This window comes from Hyla sarda, chromosome 5 (assembly GCF_029499605.1).
Source record: "Hyla sarda isolate aHylSar1 chromosome 5, aHylSar1.hap1, whole genome shotgun sequence".
NCBI lineage: Eukaryota > Metazoa > Chordata > Amphibia > Anura > Hylidae > Hyla > Hyla sarda.
In genome coordinates this window covers 118,551,225-118,567,178 of record NC_079193.1, presented here as the reverse complement: position 1 = coordinate 118,567,178, position 15,954 = coordinate 118,551,225, and the positions used below count along the sequence as shown (strand labels likewise).

The 15,954-nt window shown below is 41.6% G+C and overlaps 1 protein-coding gene and 1 pseudogene across 11 annotated transcripts in view; one reads left to right on the top strand and one right to left on the bottom strand.

Annotated features, from left to right (window-relative positions):
• NR4A3 (nuclear receptor subfamily 4 group A member 3) overlaps nucleotides 1–15,954 on the top strand; it is a 534,362-nt gene that overhangs the window by 170,745 nt on the left and 347,663 nt on the right. For all 11 annotated transcript variants that reach the window (XM_056520160.1, XM_056520158.1, XM_056520159.1 and 8 more), the window contains one exon: nucleotides 678–1,522. In XM_056520160.1, the coding sequence (XP_056376135.1) occupies nucleotides 680–1,522 (843 nt within the window). In that variant the 5' untranslated portion in view covers nucleotides 678–679. The remainder of the gene's footprint in view (nucleotides 1–677; nucleotides 1,523–15,954) is intronic.
• The window catches only part of LOC130274610 (perilipin-2-like), a 40,550-nt pseudogene continuing 37,372 nt past the window's right edge, over nucleotides 12,777–15,954 (bottom strand).

Genomic DNA, 15,954 nt, shown 5'->3' with positions numbered 1-15,954 from the left:
CACTAGTGACATACAATGAATAGGTGTGGAGGCTCAACCCATAAGAATAAAGCCTAAAGTTAGGGGACCAAATCAGGTACAAAGCATAGCCATATATTAATATACAGAATGTTGCAAGTAAAAACCTGAGCAAAATAAAAGAAGAATAACATAGGGGTGCCCCCTGAGGAAGCGATACTACAGCGAAACGATCGTTGGGGTTGGTATAGGTATGGTTTGGCACCCTTATGTTATTCTTCTTTAATTTTGCTCAGGTTTTTACTTGCAACATTTTGTATATTAATATATGTCTATGCTTTGTACCTGATTTGCTTCCTTAACTTTAGGCTTTATTCTTATTGGTCGAGCCTCCACACCTATTCATTGTATGTCACTGGTGCTGTCTATGTCTTACATGTATTTTATGTCTTTTAACTTGTTTTGTACAACCTAATAAAGAGAGATATCCATTTTTCTCTATTCAGTTGTGGTGCGTTTTTGTAATTATAGGGGTGTAATATTATATATGCACACTTTACCTGCAGTTAAATGTATGTTTTTTTTTTCATATCGGTGATATAATATATTACTTAAGTGATAGTGTAAAACAAAAGTGTTGTGTATACTAAATCTAAAAATAATTCTCATAGGATATTTATATACAATTTAATGTTTTTAATATTTTGATTTTTCTACAGATATGCCCTGTGTACAGTATAATCCTACTCCTCCAGGTTCTACATATGTTACTCAGATTTATGGTTCTGCATCTGATTCCACTATAGACATGACAAACACTGCAACTACAAAATGTAACATGGAATTAAGCAGCACTGAGATGACAGCTTCAGCAACAACGTCTTTGCCGAGTTTTAGCACTTTCATTGAGGGATATTCAGGAAACTATGAACTCAAGCCCTCTTGTCTGTACCAAATGCAAACATCTGGGCAGAGGCCACTGATAAAAATAGAAAATACACATTTGTCCAGCTACCAAAGTTCAATCTCTCAGCAACCACGAGATGCCATGCCTAGCACTTCAGTGTATTTCAAATCATCACCTCCATCAATTTTATCAACACTTGGATTTTCAACTCACCAGTCTCCACAATGGGAAGAACCGCACAACTTATCAGGTACACATTCATGTATGGCTCCTAGTCACTTGATGGATTCCTCGCATAAAACAGTTTCTCCACGATTTCCAGTTTTTCATTTTAAGAATTCTCCATGTACACCGTTGTCTAATCCTCCAGTGTGCTATGATTCTTCTCATAACATACCACCAGGTTCTGAAGACAACCCAACACAACTTCCTGCAGAATCCTTACCTTTTAGTCTACCAATAGCAAAAGTATCAAATCTTGTATTTTCTCCACTTTCAACTGGTCAAGCAGTTAACATGACAGGCGATGGAAGTATGCCATCACCATCTAGTAGAAGCTCTATATCTGGGGAAGGAACTTGTGCAGTGTGTGGAGATAACGCTGCCTGTCAACACTATGGTGTTAGAACATGTGAAGGATGTAAAGGCTTCTTTAAGGTAAGCTAATAACTTACAATATTATATACATGTTTATATAGTTTGTACAGATGCCTTTGAGTCTGAAACAGACTAGACCATAAGCTTTTTATGCCTGAAATGTTTACAAAGGGGTTCTACAGTTAAATTAACCCCTTAAGGACTCAGGGTTTTTCCGTTTTTGCACTTTCGTTTTTTCCTCCTTACCTTTTAAAAATCATAACCCTTTCAATTTTCCACCTAAAAATCCATATTATGGCTTATTTTTTGCGTCGCCAATTCTACTTTGCAGTGACATTAGTCATTTTACCCAAAAATGCACGGCGAAACGGAAAAAAAAATCATTGTGCGACAAAATCGAAAAAAAAATGCCATTTTGTAACTTTTGGGGGCTTTCGTTTCTACCCAGTGCATATTTCGGTAAAAATTACACCTTATCTTTATTCTGTAGGTCCATACGGTTAAAATGATACCCTACTTATATAGGTTTGATTTTGTCGCACTTCTGGAAAAAATCATAACTACATGCAGGAAAATTTATACGTTTAAAAATGTCATCTTCCGACCCCTATAACTTTTTTATTTTTCCATGTATGGGGTGGTATGAGGACTAATTTTTTGCGCCGTGATCTGAAGTTTTTATCGGTATGATTTTTGTTTTGATCGGACTTTTTGATCACTTTTTATTCATTTTTTAATGATATAAAAAGTGACCAAAATACGCTTTTTTGGACTTTGGAATTTTTTTGCGCGTACGCCAATTAATGATATATTTTTATAGTTCGGACATTTACGCACGCGGCGATACCACATATGTTTATTTTTTATTTTTTTTACACTGTTTTATTTTTTTTATGGGAAAAAGGGGGTGATTCAAACTTTTATTAGGGAAGGGGTTAAATGACCTTTATTAACACTTTTTTTTTACATTTTTTTTGCAGCGTTATAGGTCCCATAGGGACCTATAACACTGCACACACTGATCTCTAATGCTGATCACTGGCGTGCATTAACACGCCTGTGATCAGCATTATCGGCGCTTGACTGCTCCTGCCTGGATCTCAGGCACGGAGCAGTCATTCGTCGATCGGACACCGGGGAGGCAGGTAAGGGCCCTCCCGGTGTCCGATCAGCTGTTCGGGACGCCGCGATTTCACCGCGGCGGTCCCGAACAGCCCGACTGAGCAGCCGGGTCACTTTCACTTTCACTTTAGAAGCGGCGGTCAGCTTTGACCGCCGCTTCTAAAGGGTTAATACCGCACATCGCCGCGATCGGCGATGTGTGGTATTAGCCGCGGGTCCCGGCCGTTGATTAGCGCCGGGACCGACGCGATATGATGCGGGATTGCGGCGCGATCCCGCTTCATATCGCGGGAGCCGGCGCAGGACGTAAATATACGTCCTGCGCCGTTAAGGGGTTAAAGGGATTAGCCAGTTAAGAGCCATGTCCTGTACATTGGGAGGTTGTAGTCTTAAAGGGGTACTCGACTCCCCAGCATTCTGAACATATAGTTCCAAATGCTGGATGCGGGCTTCACGGTTTGTCACGCCCCCTTGTGACATCATGCCCCGCCCCTCATGACTTCAAGCCCCCTTAATGCAAGTCTATGGGTGGGAGTGTGATGGCCGCCACACCGGCAGGACGTGACATCACGAGGGGCGGGACGTGGCGTCACGAGGGGGACTAAATGTTCCGAATGCTGGGGAGTGGAGAACCCCTTTAACCCCTTAAGGACCGGGGGTTTTTCCGTTTTTGCATTTTCGTTTTTTGCTCCTTGCCTTTAAAAAATCATAACTTTCAAATTTGCACCTAAAAATCCATATGATGGCTTTTTTTTTGCGCCACCAATTCTACTTTGTAATGACGTCAGTCATTTTGCCCAAAAATCTACGGTGAAGCGGGAAAAAAAATCATTGTGCGACAAAATTGAAAAAAACGCTGTTTTGTAACTTTTGGGGGCTTCCGTTTCTACGTAGTAAATTTTTCGGTAAAAATGACACCTTATCTTTATTCTGTAGGTCCATACGATTAAAATGATACCCTACTTATATAGGTTTGATTTTGTTGGACTTCTGGAAAAAATCATAACTACATGCAGGAAAATTTATACGTTTAAAATTGTCATCTTCTGACCCCTATAACTTTTTTATTTTTCCGTGTATGGGGCGGTATGAGGGCTAATTTTTTGCGCCGTGATCTGAAGTTTTTAACGGTACCATTTTTGCATTGATAGGACTTATTGATCGCTTTTTATACATTTTTAAATGATATAAAAAGTGACCAAAAATGCACCATTTTGGACTTTGGAATTTTTTTGCGCGCACGCCATTGACCGAGCGGTTTAATTAATTATATATTTTTATAATTCGGACATTTCCACACGCGGTGATACCATATATGTTTATTTTTATCTACACTGTGTTTTTTTTTTATTGGAAAAGGGGGGTGCTTCAAACTTTTAATAGGGGAGGAGTTAAATGATCTTTATTCACTTTTTTTTTCACTTTTTTTTTGCAGTGTTATAGGTCCCATAGGGACCTATAACACTGCACACACTGATCTTCTATGTTGATCACTGGTTTCTCATAAGAAACCAGTGATCAACGATTCTGCCGCATGACTGCTCATGCCTGGATCTCAGGCACTGAGCAATCATTCGGCGATCGGACAGCGAGGAGGCAGGAAGGGGCCCTTCCGCTGTCCTGTCAGCTGTTCGGGATGCCGCGATTAGCCGCGGCTATCCGGAACAGCCCGACTGAGCTAGCCGGGAACTTTCACTTTTAGCCGCGCACGCGGCTAAAGGGTTAATAGCGCGCGGCGCCGCGATCGGCGCTGCACGCTATTAGAGGCGGGTCCCGGCTTCACTATGACGCCGGGCCCGCCGTGATATGACGCAGGGTTACTGTGTAACCCCGCGTTATATCAGAAGAGCAGGACCAAGGACGTACCGGTACGTCCTTGGTCCTTAAGGGGTTAAACCCGCAGCATAGTAACATAGTTCATAAGATTAAAAAAGACAAGATTAAAAATTGTGGAAAAATAAGATTGTTTCAAGTTTGTGATGCTCCTTTAACCCCTTAAGGACCAGGCCAATTTTCACTGTAGGACCAGAGCATTTTTTGCACATCTGACCACTGTTACTTTAAGCATTAATACCTCTGGGATGCTTTTACCTTTCATTCTAATTCCGAGATTGGTTTTTTCGTGACATATTCTACTTTATGTTACTTTATGTTATGGTAAAATTTTGCCGATACTTGCATCATTTCTTGGTAAAAGATTCCAAAATTTGATGAAAAAATGTAAAATTTAGCATTTTTCTAACTTTGAAGCTTTCTGCTTGTAAGGAAAATGGATATTCCAAATAAATTTTTTTTATTCACAAATACAATATGTCTACTTTATGTTTGCATCATAAAGTTGACATGTTTTTACTTTTAATACATAGAAACAAGAGAGGCACTAATAGTATCAACCATATGCCTATATAACATGTACACCAAAAAAAAGGGGCCAAAATATTGGTTATAAAAAGTATAAATCTTTATTACAAACTTAATAAAAACAATCCAAAATATTAAAAAGTGGCAGTATTATGAAGGCAGTTACACACACAGAAAAGATGGAGGTGAGTATATTATATAAAGCGTCTGATGGAAATGATCAACGTACATAATAATAGGTCAAACGGTAAAGCTGGATTGCTGATGCCATATCCAGGAAAATCAACAAGACGCAAACACGACAAGCATGATAATGATGATGATTATACACTACAGGGAAAAGGGCTGGAAGAGGAAAGAAAAGGTCACAATTAACATATGAGAGACCGGCCAGACCATATACCCCCATACAATACCTCACCTCCCCCCGAACGCGTTTTCGCTAAGGCTTTGTCAAGGGGCGTGTTTCAGAACGGAAGCCAGCACGTTAAGGACACCAAGTCAGCTAATGAACACAATGCTCACCTGTCACATGGTGTGCTACATCCATATTAGGTGCAGCATGATGTAGGAAGCCCGGCTCTAGTGTAGCGACGTGCGCCTAAACACGTGATGCGGACGTCACTACAAGAGTATCGCGAGATCAGTTTAGATCTCATGTCAGTGATTGTTTACAGTGACGTGTGCATGATCACGTGATGCACGCATCACTGTGAAAATATCGCGATATGCGAGACTCGCGCAGCCACAGCGCCGATGGATTCGCGCTGGGGCTACGGGAGTACGCATGCGTGCAGCCGCATAAGACATCAAAGTGCTATATGTTGCTAAGCAACATGATGTTAAAAGCAGGTAAGTGCCACCAAAGTGTGAAATGGTCAGTGCAGACAAGCGAGCAGTGCAAGAGAGGAAATACTCACCCTCCACAAGAAAGAAGTGTGACCCAGGATTTGGTTAAATCTGTGGAAAAAGAAAGAAAGAATAAAATATGCACAATAAAACCTAATAGTAATAAACCATAATGCACAACTTTTACAAAAAAATTATTAATAGTGAAAAAAGTATGTAAGGGGAATGTGTAATAAGAAATAATTGGTGGGTTGTGTGTACAATGAACAACAGCTCCTAAAAGGAAGAGGAGACTGGGTGAACTGAACTAAAATATGACCAATTGCACATAAAGATGTCTTACTACAATAGTGAATGGTGAATGTGGCCAAAGTGTAGTGTAAATGGGGAGATATGTGTAGAATAGAACAGTCACACACAGGTGACTAGTAGGTGACTAAGTGAAACTAGTGTGAAAAATGAATAATGATAAAGGAATATGAATGGAAGAATAAGTGAAACTATGATGATATGCAAAAAAGTGTAAGTGGAAGGAGGGTCCGTGAGAAGGGGACACAAGTGAATAATCCAATATGAAAAAAGGGGACACCAGGGAAAATAATGTTGGGATAATGTGAGGATGGGCAGTAAAAGTGAGTGACCGAGTGTGCCATAAAATTGTAAGTCATGTGAGTATTTACATAAGTGAAAGTGGTCGTGTATGTACAAACGGTAAAAATAATGAATAAAAGTCAAGATTTAAAAGGCCATAAAGTGCTTTTAGTGTATTGCACAAAATGATATTAACAATTTATAAATTTATAAAGGTATCTATTATAAGGGTATATGGCCGGACCTTAATAACCATTATGAGAACAACACCATGTAGACAGTCGGACACAAAGTGAACATATGGCATGGGGCTCCACAGGAAGAGGCTGAAAAAAGAAAGAGGAGTAAAGACGTTAGACATATATCACACATGCGGTGAATCATAAAAACAAATTATAAATAAAGACCAGAAATGAGACACTAGACCAAGATGAAAGACCATAAAAGATATATCGATATCTAGATGTTTACATGTGTGATATTACACATGTACACTGGCATCTATGTACCAGCATTCAGAACTACAGAAATGGTACAAAACTGGCATGGTCATTTAAACCTAAAGGATGTAACGTTTTAAGACAATGAATCCATCGCGTTTCCAATTGCGCCAGTTTTGTTTTTAAGTCGCCTCCCCTTGTGCCACTGAATACCTTGTCAATCCCCCTTCAAGGTATTCAGTGGATTGACAAGGTATTCAGTGGCACAAGGGGAGGCGACTTAAAAACAAAACTGGCGCAATTGGAAACACGATGGATTCATCGTCTTAAAACGTTACATCCTTTTGGTTTAAATGACCATGCCAGTTTTGGACCATTTCTGTAGTTCCGAATGCTGGTACATAGATGCCAGTGTACATGTGTAATATCACACATGTAAACATCTAGATATCGATATATCTTTTATGGTCTTTAATCTTGGTCTAGTGTCTCATTTCTGGTCTTTGTTTTTAATTTGTTTTTATGATTCACCGTATGTGTGATATATGTCTAACGTCTTTACTCCTCTTTCTTTTTTCAGCCTCTTCCTGTGGAGCCCCATGCCATATGTTCACTTTGTGTCCAACTGTCTACATGGTGTTGTTCTCATAATGGTTATTAAAGGGGTTTTCCATGCAAAAACTTTGTTTTATATATCAACTGGCTCCGGAAAGTTAAACAGATTTGTAAATTACTTCTATAAAAAAAATCTTAATCCTTCCAATAGTTATTAGCTTCTGAAGTTTTCTGTCTAACTGCTCAATGATGATGTCACGTCCCTGGAGCTGTGCATGATGGGAGAATATCCCCATAGGAGCTGGACAGCTCCCGGGACGTGAGTCATCAGAAAGCAGTTAGACAGAAAACAGTAACTCAACTTCAGAAGCTAATAACTATTGGAAGGATTAAGATTTTTTAATAGAAGTAATTTACAAATCTGTTTAACTTTCCGGAGCCAGTTGATATATAAAAAAAAGTTTTGGCCTTATACCCTTATAATAGGCCATATACCCTTATAATAGATACCTTTATAAATTTATAAATTGTTAAAGGGGTACTCCAGTGGTGAAAAACGTATCTCCTATCCTAAGGATAGGGGATAAGTTTGAGATCGCAAGGGGGCCGACCGCTGGGGCCCCCTGCGATCTCTCTGTACGGGGGCCAGGCTCTCCGGTCAGATAGCGGGTGTCGACCTCCGCTCGAAGCGGCGGCCGACACGCCCCCTCAATACATCTCTATGGCAGAGCCGGAGATTGCAGAAGGCAGCGCTTCGGCTCTGCCATAGAGTTGTATTGAGGGGGCGTGTCGGCCGCCGCTTCGTGCAGAGGTTGACACGCCCCCTTCCCGCGTCCTTAGGATAGGGGATAAGTTGTTCACCACTGGGTCACCACTGGACTACTCCTTTAATATAATTTTGTGCAATACACTAAAAGCACTTTATGGCCTTTAAAATCTTGCCATTTATTCATTATTTTTACCATTTGTACATACACGACCACTTTCACTTATGTAAATACTCACATGACTTACAATTTTATGGCACACTCGGTCACTCACTTTTACTTCCCATCCTCACATGATCCCAACATTATTTTCCCTGGTGTCCCCTTTTTTCATATTGGATTATTCACTTGTGTCCCCTTCTCACGGACCCTCCTTCCACTTATACTTTTTTGCATATCATCATATTTTCACTTATTCTTCCATTCATATTCCTTTATCATTATTCATTTTTCACACTAGTTTCACTTAGTCACCTACTAGTCACCTGTGTGTGACTGTTCTATTCTACACATGTCTCCCCATTTACACTACACTTTGCCACATTCACCATTCACTTTTGTAGTAAGACATCTTTATGTGCAATTGGTCATATTTTAGTTCAGTTCACCCAGTCTCCTCTTCCTTTTAGGAGTTCATTGTACACACAACCCACCAATTATTTCTTATTACACATTCCCCTTACATACTTTTTCACAATTAATATTTTTTTTGTAACAGTTGTGCATTATGATTTATTACTATTAGGTTTTATTGTGCATATTTTATTCTTTCTTTTTCCACAGATTTAACCAAATCCTGGGTCACACTTCTTTCTGGTGGACGGTGAGTGTTTCCTCTCTTGCACTGCTCACTAGTCTGCACTGACCACGCGTCACTGTAAACAATCACTGACGTGAGATCTAAACTGATCTCGCAATACTCTTGTAGTGACGTCCGCATCACGTGTTTAGGCGCACGTCGCTACACTAGAGCCGGACTTCCTACATCATGCTGCGCCAAATATGGATAATCCCCTCATGTTAACAGACCAGGCGAAATAGCCAACATAAGTGATGGCAGGTTTTCTATCTGGAAAACTAAATCCAGAATCATTTATTACCCAGGCGCAGCATGTTTTCTCTGCAAATGAGCTGCCATTAAATCAAATTGACATAAACTCCGCCTTTCGTAATCTACAAAAAACATACAAGAAGTATCTACGCTCATGGTGGGAGATTGCTAGTTTAGAGACGTACCTGCAACAAAAAATAGTATACAGGGGACTTAGGATAAATATTACTCCTAACTCACACCAAGAGGATCTAGAGTTTATTAAAGGCTGGCAACAGCTCCTGACAGAAAACTCACTTCGTATGCTTGACTATTTGGTCACATATGAAAAAAAGATCTTTGGTGAGGTTACCAAGCAATTGGAGGAACAGATAGAAGAGATAAAGGTCTTCAAATCACAAACTGAATTCAACAATCTAGAACAACAATTACAAAAACATATTGAGAGCTTTCAATCTGAGCTTAAAGAACGTAAACATCGGAAATACGTAAGAGACAAAAAAGATTTTGAGACAGGATTGATATACATAAAAAGAGGTACAGAAAACATCTACAATCAGTACAATAAATATACTGACATATCTGAATCAGAAATATATGAGTCAGACGATCAGTCAGGCAGTAAGGGTGCCCACCCCAACACTGAGAGATATAAGGCAAAAAATAAACGGAAATACGGGTACAGAAGGCCAAATAGGAGTCAGACAAATAGAGGCCAAGGTGCTGGAGCTCAACAACATAACCTATATAACCAACAGAGAGGCACTCCGAATCAGTATAACTATACGAATCCTAATTATCAACAACAGCAGATATGGACACAAAATCCAGGATCCCAGACATTAGCACAAAATACTGGAAATTTGCAGGATACATCCTTGGCATCCTACTCCTCTTTACCGCAACTAATACCCCAAATTCAACAATCAGTGGCGGTGGCCCATCCACATATACAACCTGGAGGGGGAACAAATCAACAACAACCCCATTTTTTAGGAGGAGGCATCCAACTCAGAGACAGGGAGAAGTGGGGATACTTACAAAACCCACTACACCCCAGACCCACTTAGGGACTGATGGACAAATGCAGATATGTAACCTCTCCAAGATACAGTTAACATCAGACCAGGAGTCAATCTTACGTAAGGGGTTATCCTTCACCCCGACCCCCAAATTCAACCCTTTTATATGGGCCAAAGATATTAATCTCTTTGCGAGAAAGCTCGCCTTGCATAAAGTACATAAAAATAATTCTAGTAATTGGGGAGAAAATAGAAGGAGAGATGAACAAGTGATTACTGACCTGACGGATCTTCTGGAGGAGAATGAGACGGGAGTCAGATCTGTGGAGCTTCCACCTTTCTCCACCCTAAAACCTAAGTGTAAAACAACACCAACATTTAGTCAATTTAATAACATAGACACCTTCGTCAAAATGGTGTGTTCAGAAATCGAAAAAGTAACACCTAGTAGACATAATAATAATCTCACCAAAAATGAAAACCAAGCTCTTCAAGAATTAGAAAAAAAATGATCAAATGGTCATCAAACCCTCCGATAAGGGGGGCAACATAGTAATCATGATGAGAGACGATTACAAAAATATGGTGTTAAGATTGCTGGAAGACCAAAGCACTTATAAGAGATTAGATCTAAACCCCACAAACAAGTATGTTACAGAACTGAAAAACATCCTGCTGGATGGGAAATCGAAGGGCATGATTACAGAAGAGGAATATAAGGCAATGTTGAATTTAAAACCCACTATGGCAACGTTTTATGCGTTGCCCAAAATTCACAAACAAAAGGACCCAATTCCAGGACGCCCGATAGTATCGGGAAATGACAACCTAACAGAAGGAATTAGTTCATATGTAGATCAAATCCTATCACCCTTTGTGGCTTCCTTGCCCTCATACATAAAAGATACCAGAGATGCTGTCTCCCGGCTCGAAGAGATCACATTCCCACCGGGCACATTTGTCGCGAGCCTTGATGTAGAGGCCTTGTACACGAATATTGAACATAATTTGGGAATAAAGGCAGTAGAGCACTTTCTCAACACTAGAGGTTCACAATTCACAGAGCACAACAAATTTGTCACTACTCTTCTTTACTTCCTACTGACACATAATTACTTCACATTTGATGGTCACTTTTATTTACAGCACAAAGGCACAGCAATGGGCACAGTATGCGCACCGAATTTTGCTAATTTATTTTTAGGGTGGTGGGAGGACACAATAGTATTTTCAGATGAGCATGAGGAATTCACGAAGCACATATTATTTTGGGGGCAATATATAGATGATGTCATTTTGTTTTGGGATAGCACTATCACTCTATTTAATAAGTTTGTAAATAGCCTGAACAACAATAAGATTGGAATGCACTTTACATCAGAAATTAAGTCCAACTCCTTATCCTTTCTGGATTTAGAGATCTCTTTCGAGCCTGGAGGCAGCATACAGACAAAAGTATTTAGAAAAACCACATCTACTAATAGCTTTCTCAATTGGAAAAGCTTCCATCCGAGACCTCTCAAAAATGGCATACCTATAGGCCAATATCTCAGAGCCAAACGTAACTGTTCAAATGAAGTTACTTTTCTGGAGGAGAGTAAACTCCTATATCATCGCTTTTTAGCCAGAGGTTATCCGAAAAAGACTCTACACCGTGCTTTTGCGAGAGCTAGGGACACCCCAAGGGGAGAACTACTGAGAGATAAAAAAATTGATGAACAACCACGCCTGGTGAGATGCATAGGAACCTTTGACCAGTGCAACAAGCAGGTTCTAGAGATCCTAAAAAAGTACTGGCCGATCCTTTTGGAGGATAGTGATCTCAAAGAAGTACTTACCGAAAGACCAAGTGTGACCTATCGCAGAGGTAGAAATGTCAGAGAGTGTCTGGTGCATAGTCACTATAAAGAAGAGAAAACAGACACAATGTGGTTAAAATCAAAGGTAAAAGGATCCCATCCATGTGGAGGATGTAATTTCTGCAGGTTTATGCCAAAGAAAAAAGAATTTGTCAACATCACAGATGGACGTAAATATGAAATTCGAGAATTCATAAATTGTCAGACCACCGGAGTAATCTATATCGCAGAATGTGGGTGCCCAAAGATGTATGTGGGCAAGACCACACAACAGCTAAGGAGGAGAATATCCCAACACCTCAGCACAATTAGAACAGGTGTAGATACCCCTCTAGCAAGACACATTCGTAAAATACACAGGGGAGATATGTCAAATTTAAAGTTTTGGGGTTTTCTTAAACCCCGCCTGGGTCCAAGAGGAGGAAACCTAGATAAAAAACTATTGAGAGAGGAGGCAACATGGATATATAGATTAAAAACCCTTAGCCCACAGGGACTGAATGAAGGGTTTACCTTTTCGGCCTTTCTCTAAAGAAGCCTGCCTATCATTAAAGAGTATATTATGATTATCAAAAACACTCAAATAGAAGTTATAACTATCTACACAGTGAGCATATGTCGAGTCAAAATCAAACTTATAGCCAATTAATATAGGTATCTATATACCAATATAGGCCCCATTGGATTTAAATTTTATCTAATCTAAGACCATATACTGTATCTATCAAAAAATAGAATAACATAGAATACTAATGGAATATGCAAACAGTGCACCATAATACTTACCTGTGGAGATGAGAAGACGGGGAGAGATGGTTTGTTCTCTGCGGATGAGTGGAGAGCTATAGGAGAGAGAGAGATCCATCCATCTAAAAAGAAAAAAAGAAAAGTAGAGAAAAATGTTGTAAAAAAAGAAAAGCAGGAATAAAAGAGAAGAAAAGAGAGAAAGAAAGCTAAAACTGATAAAGGATTAAGTAATATTCCAATACACTCCAACCCTCCCCCTTTCTCCCCTCCCCCCTCCCCCCCTTCTCCCTATTATCTCTTCATACTTTCCTTCCTTTTTTCCCCCCTTCCCCTCCTTTCCCACCTCCCCCCCCACTCTTCCCCCCTCCCCTTCCTTAACCCTATTCTTTTCTTTCTCCCCCTTTCCCCCCTTCCCCCCCTTCCCCCTCTCCCCTTCCTTAATTCTCCATCTCCTTAAAACTCACGTCATTTTATATATCAAGATCTCCAATATCCATGAGGAAAACTAGATAGATACAGGAGGACCTTCTAGTCCAAGATTGACTAACATCAATAATAGAATTATATATATATCCATTTAATGGGACCTAGATTAGGTATGTAACAATACATGAGCCTACTCCCTAAATAAACCTAAGAGCTCGCGCATACAGTTCTGCGCATCTACCTGTCAGAAATAAACAGCTCGCGCACGCGAGAATGCGCATACGAGACAATGCACAAAGTGATAGAGGATCCAGACAGAGTGTTCGCGCAGCGGAGATCGCGCAGCCTACGTCGCATGCAGACGTAGTAGGTAAACAAAGGAAGGGATTGGCCAATGCGCTAGACAAGAGTGCGGTTGGCCTGGAGGCCATCTGGGTGGGACTCCGATTTGAGCAAGTACCCATCAATCAAAATGGCATTTCCAATGTGGGGAGCTTCTCTGGCAGGCGCACCCTATTGGCTAAGATAACATCCTGTAATCAATTAGTGACGCTACAAACAGAGGCTATAAGAATGACTGACATCGCATCCACGCTCAGTTGCCCGCTACCTCTTGATAACGCTACGTCGTAGCGAAACATGTTGAGGGGGGCAGAGTGGAATTTTTAACAATTCTAGCACTGCTGTTCCTTGCAATCTAGTGAGTGTGACCTGCAGGCACACGGGGTTGCTTTAACACAAACATATCACCTTCAGCAGAGACATCTGCGCAAGCAAATTATCTCATCAAAATAACCAAAAAAAGGAAACAGTGCTATTTGTTTTTAAATAGTGTGTAGAACCTAATAAAGTATATGGAATTTTAACAAGTTAAGTAGTATATGGGAAACAAGGGTTATTTTTGGATTCCCAAAAGGGAATCTATAGGGAATTAAATAAACAAATGTTACCCTCCATATACTGGTCTATACCAGTTATGGTAAATATGGATGTAGCACACCATGTGACAGGTGAGCATTGTGTTCATTAGCTGACCTGGTGTACTTAACATGCTGGCTTCCGTTCTGAGACACGCCCCTTGACAAAGCCTTAGCGGAAATGCGTTCGGGGTGAGGTATTGTATGGGGGTATATGGTCTGGCCGGTCTCTCATATGTTAATTGTGACCTTTTCTTTCCTCTTCCAGCCCTTTTCCCTGTAGTGTATAATCATCATCATTATCATGCTTGTCGTGTTTGCGTCTTGTTGATTTTCCTGGATATGGCATCAGCAATCCAGCTTTACCGTTTGACCTATTATTATGTAGGTTGATCATTTCCATCAGATGCTTTATATGATATACTCACCTCCATCTTTTCTGTGTGTTTAACTGCTTTCATAATACTGCCACTTTTTAATCTTTTGGATTGTTTTTATTAAGTTTGTAATAAAGATTTATACTTTTGATAACCAATATTTTGGCCCCTGTTACGCCTAGCGCTCCGGGTCCCCGCTCCTCCCCGGAGCGCTCACGGCGTCTTTCTCCCTGCAGCTCCCCGGTCAGTCCCGCTGACCGGGAGCGCTGCTCTGTCATGGCCGTTGGGGATGCGATTCGCACAGCGGGACGCGCCCGCTCGCGAATCGCATCCCAGGTCACTTACCCGTTCCCGTCCCCTGCTGTCATGTGCTGGCGCGCGCGGCTCCGCTCTCTAGGGCGCGCGCGCGCCAGCTCCCTGAGACTTAAAGGGCCAGTGCACCAATGATTGGTGCCTGGCCCAATTAGCTTAATTGGCTTCCACCTGCTCCCTGGCTATATCTGATCTCCTCCCTTGCACTCCCTTGCCGGATCTTGTTGCCCTTGTGCCTAGTGAAAGCGTTTTGTGTGTCTAAAGCCTGTGTACCAGTACTTCTGCTATCCACCCTGACTACGAACCTTGCCGCCTGCCCCCGACCTTCTGCTACGTCCGACCTTGCTTCTGTCTACTCCCTTGTACCTCGCCTATCATCAGCAGTCAGAGAGGTGAGCCGTTGCTAGTGGATACGACCTGGTCACTACCGCCGCAGCAAGACCATCCCGCTTTGCGGCGGGCTCTGGTGAAAACCAGTAGTGACTTAGAACCGGTCCACTAGCGCGGTCCTCGCCAATCCCTCTCTGACACAGAGGATCCACTACCTGCCAGCCGGCATCGTGACAGTAGATCCGGCCATGGATCCCGCTGAGGTCCCTCTGCCTTATATCTCTGATATCACCACGGTGGTCGCCCAGCAATCCCGACAGATCGCCCATCTAACCCACCAGCTGTCGGAAATGTCCACCATTGTGCACCAACTTCAGTCGCAACTTCAGCAGCAATCATCTCCTCCGCCAGCTCCTGCACCCCTTCCGCAGCGAGTGGCCACTCCTAGCCTCCGCCTGTCCTTGCCGGACAAATTTAATGGGGACTCTAAGTTTTGCCGTGGCTTTCTTTCGCAATGTTCCCTGCACATGGAGATGATGTCGGACCAGTTTCCTACTGAAAGGTCTAAGGTGGCTTTCGTAGTCAGCCTTCTGTCTGGAAAAGCCCTGTCATGGGCCACACCGCTCTGGGACCGCAATGACCCCGTCACTGCCTCTGTACACTCCTTCTTCTCGGAAATTCGAAGTGTCTTTGAGGAACCTGCCCGAGCCTCTTCTGCTGAGACTGCCCTGCTGAACCTGGTCCAGGGTAATTCTTCCGTTGGCGA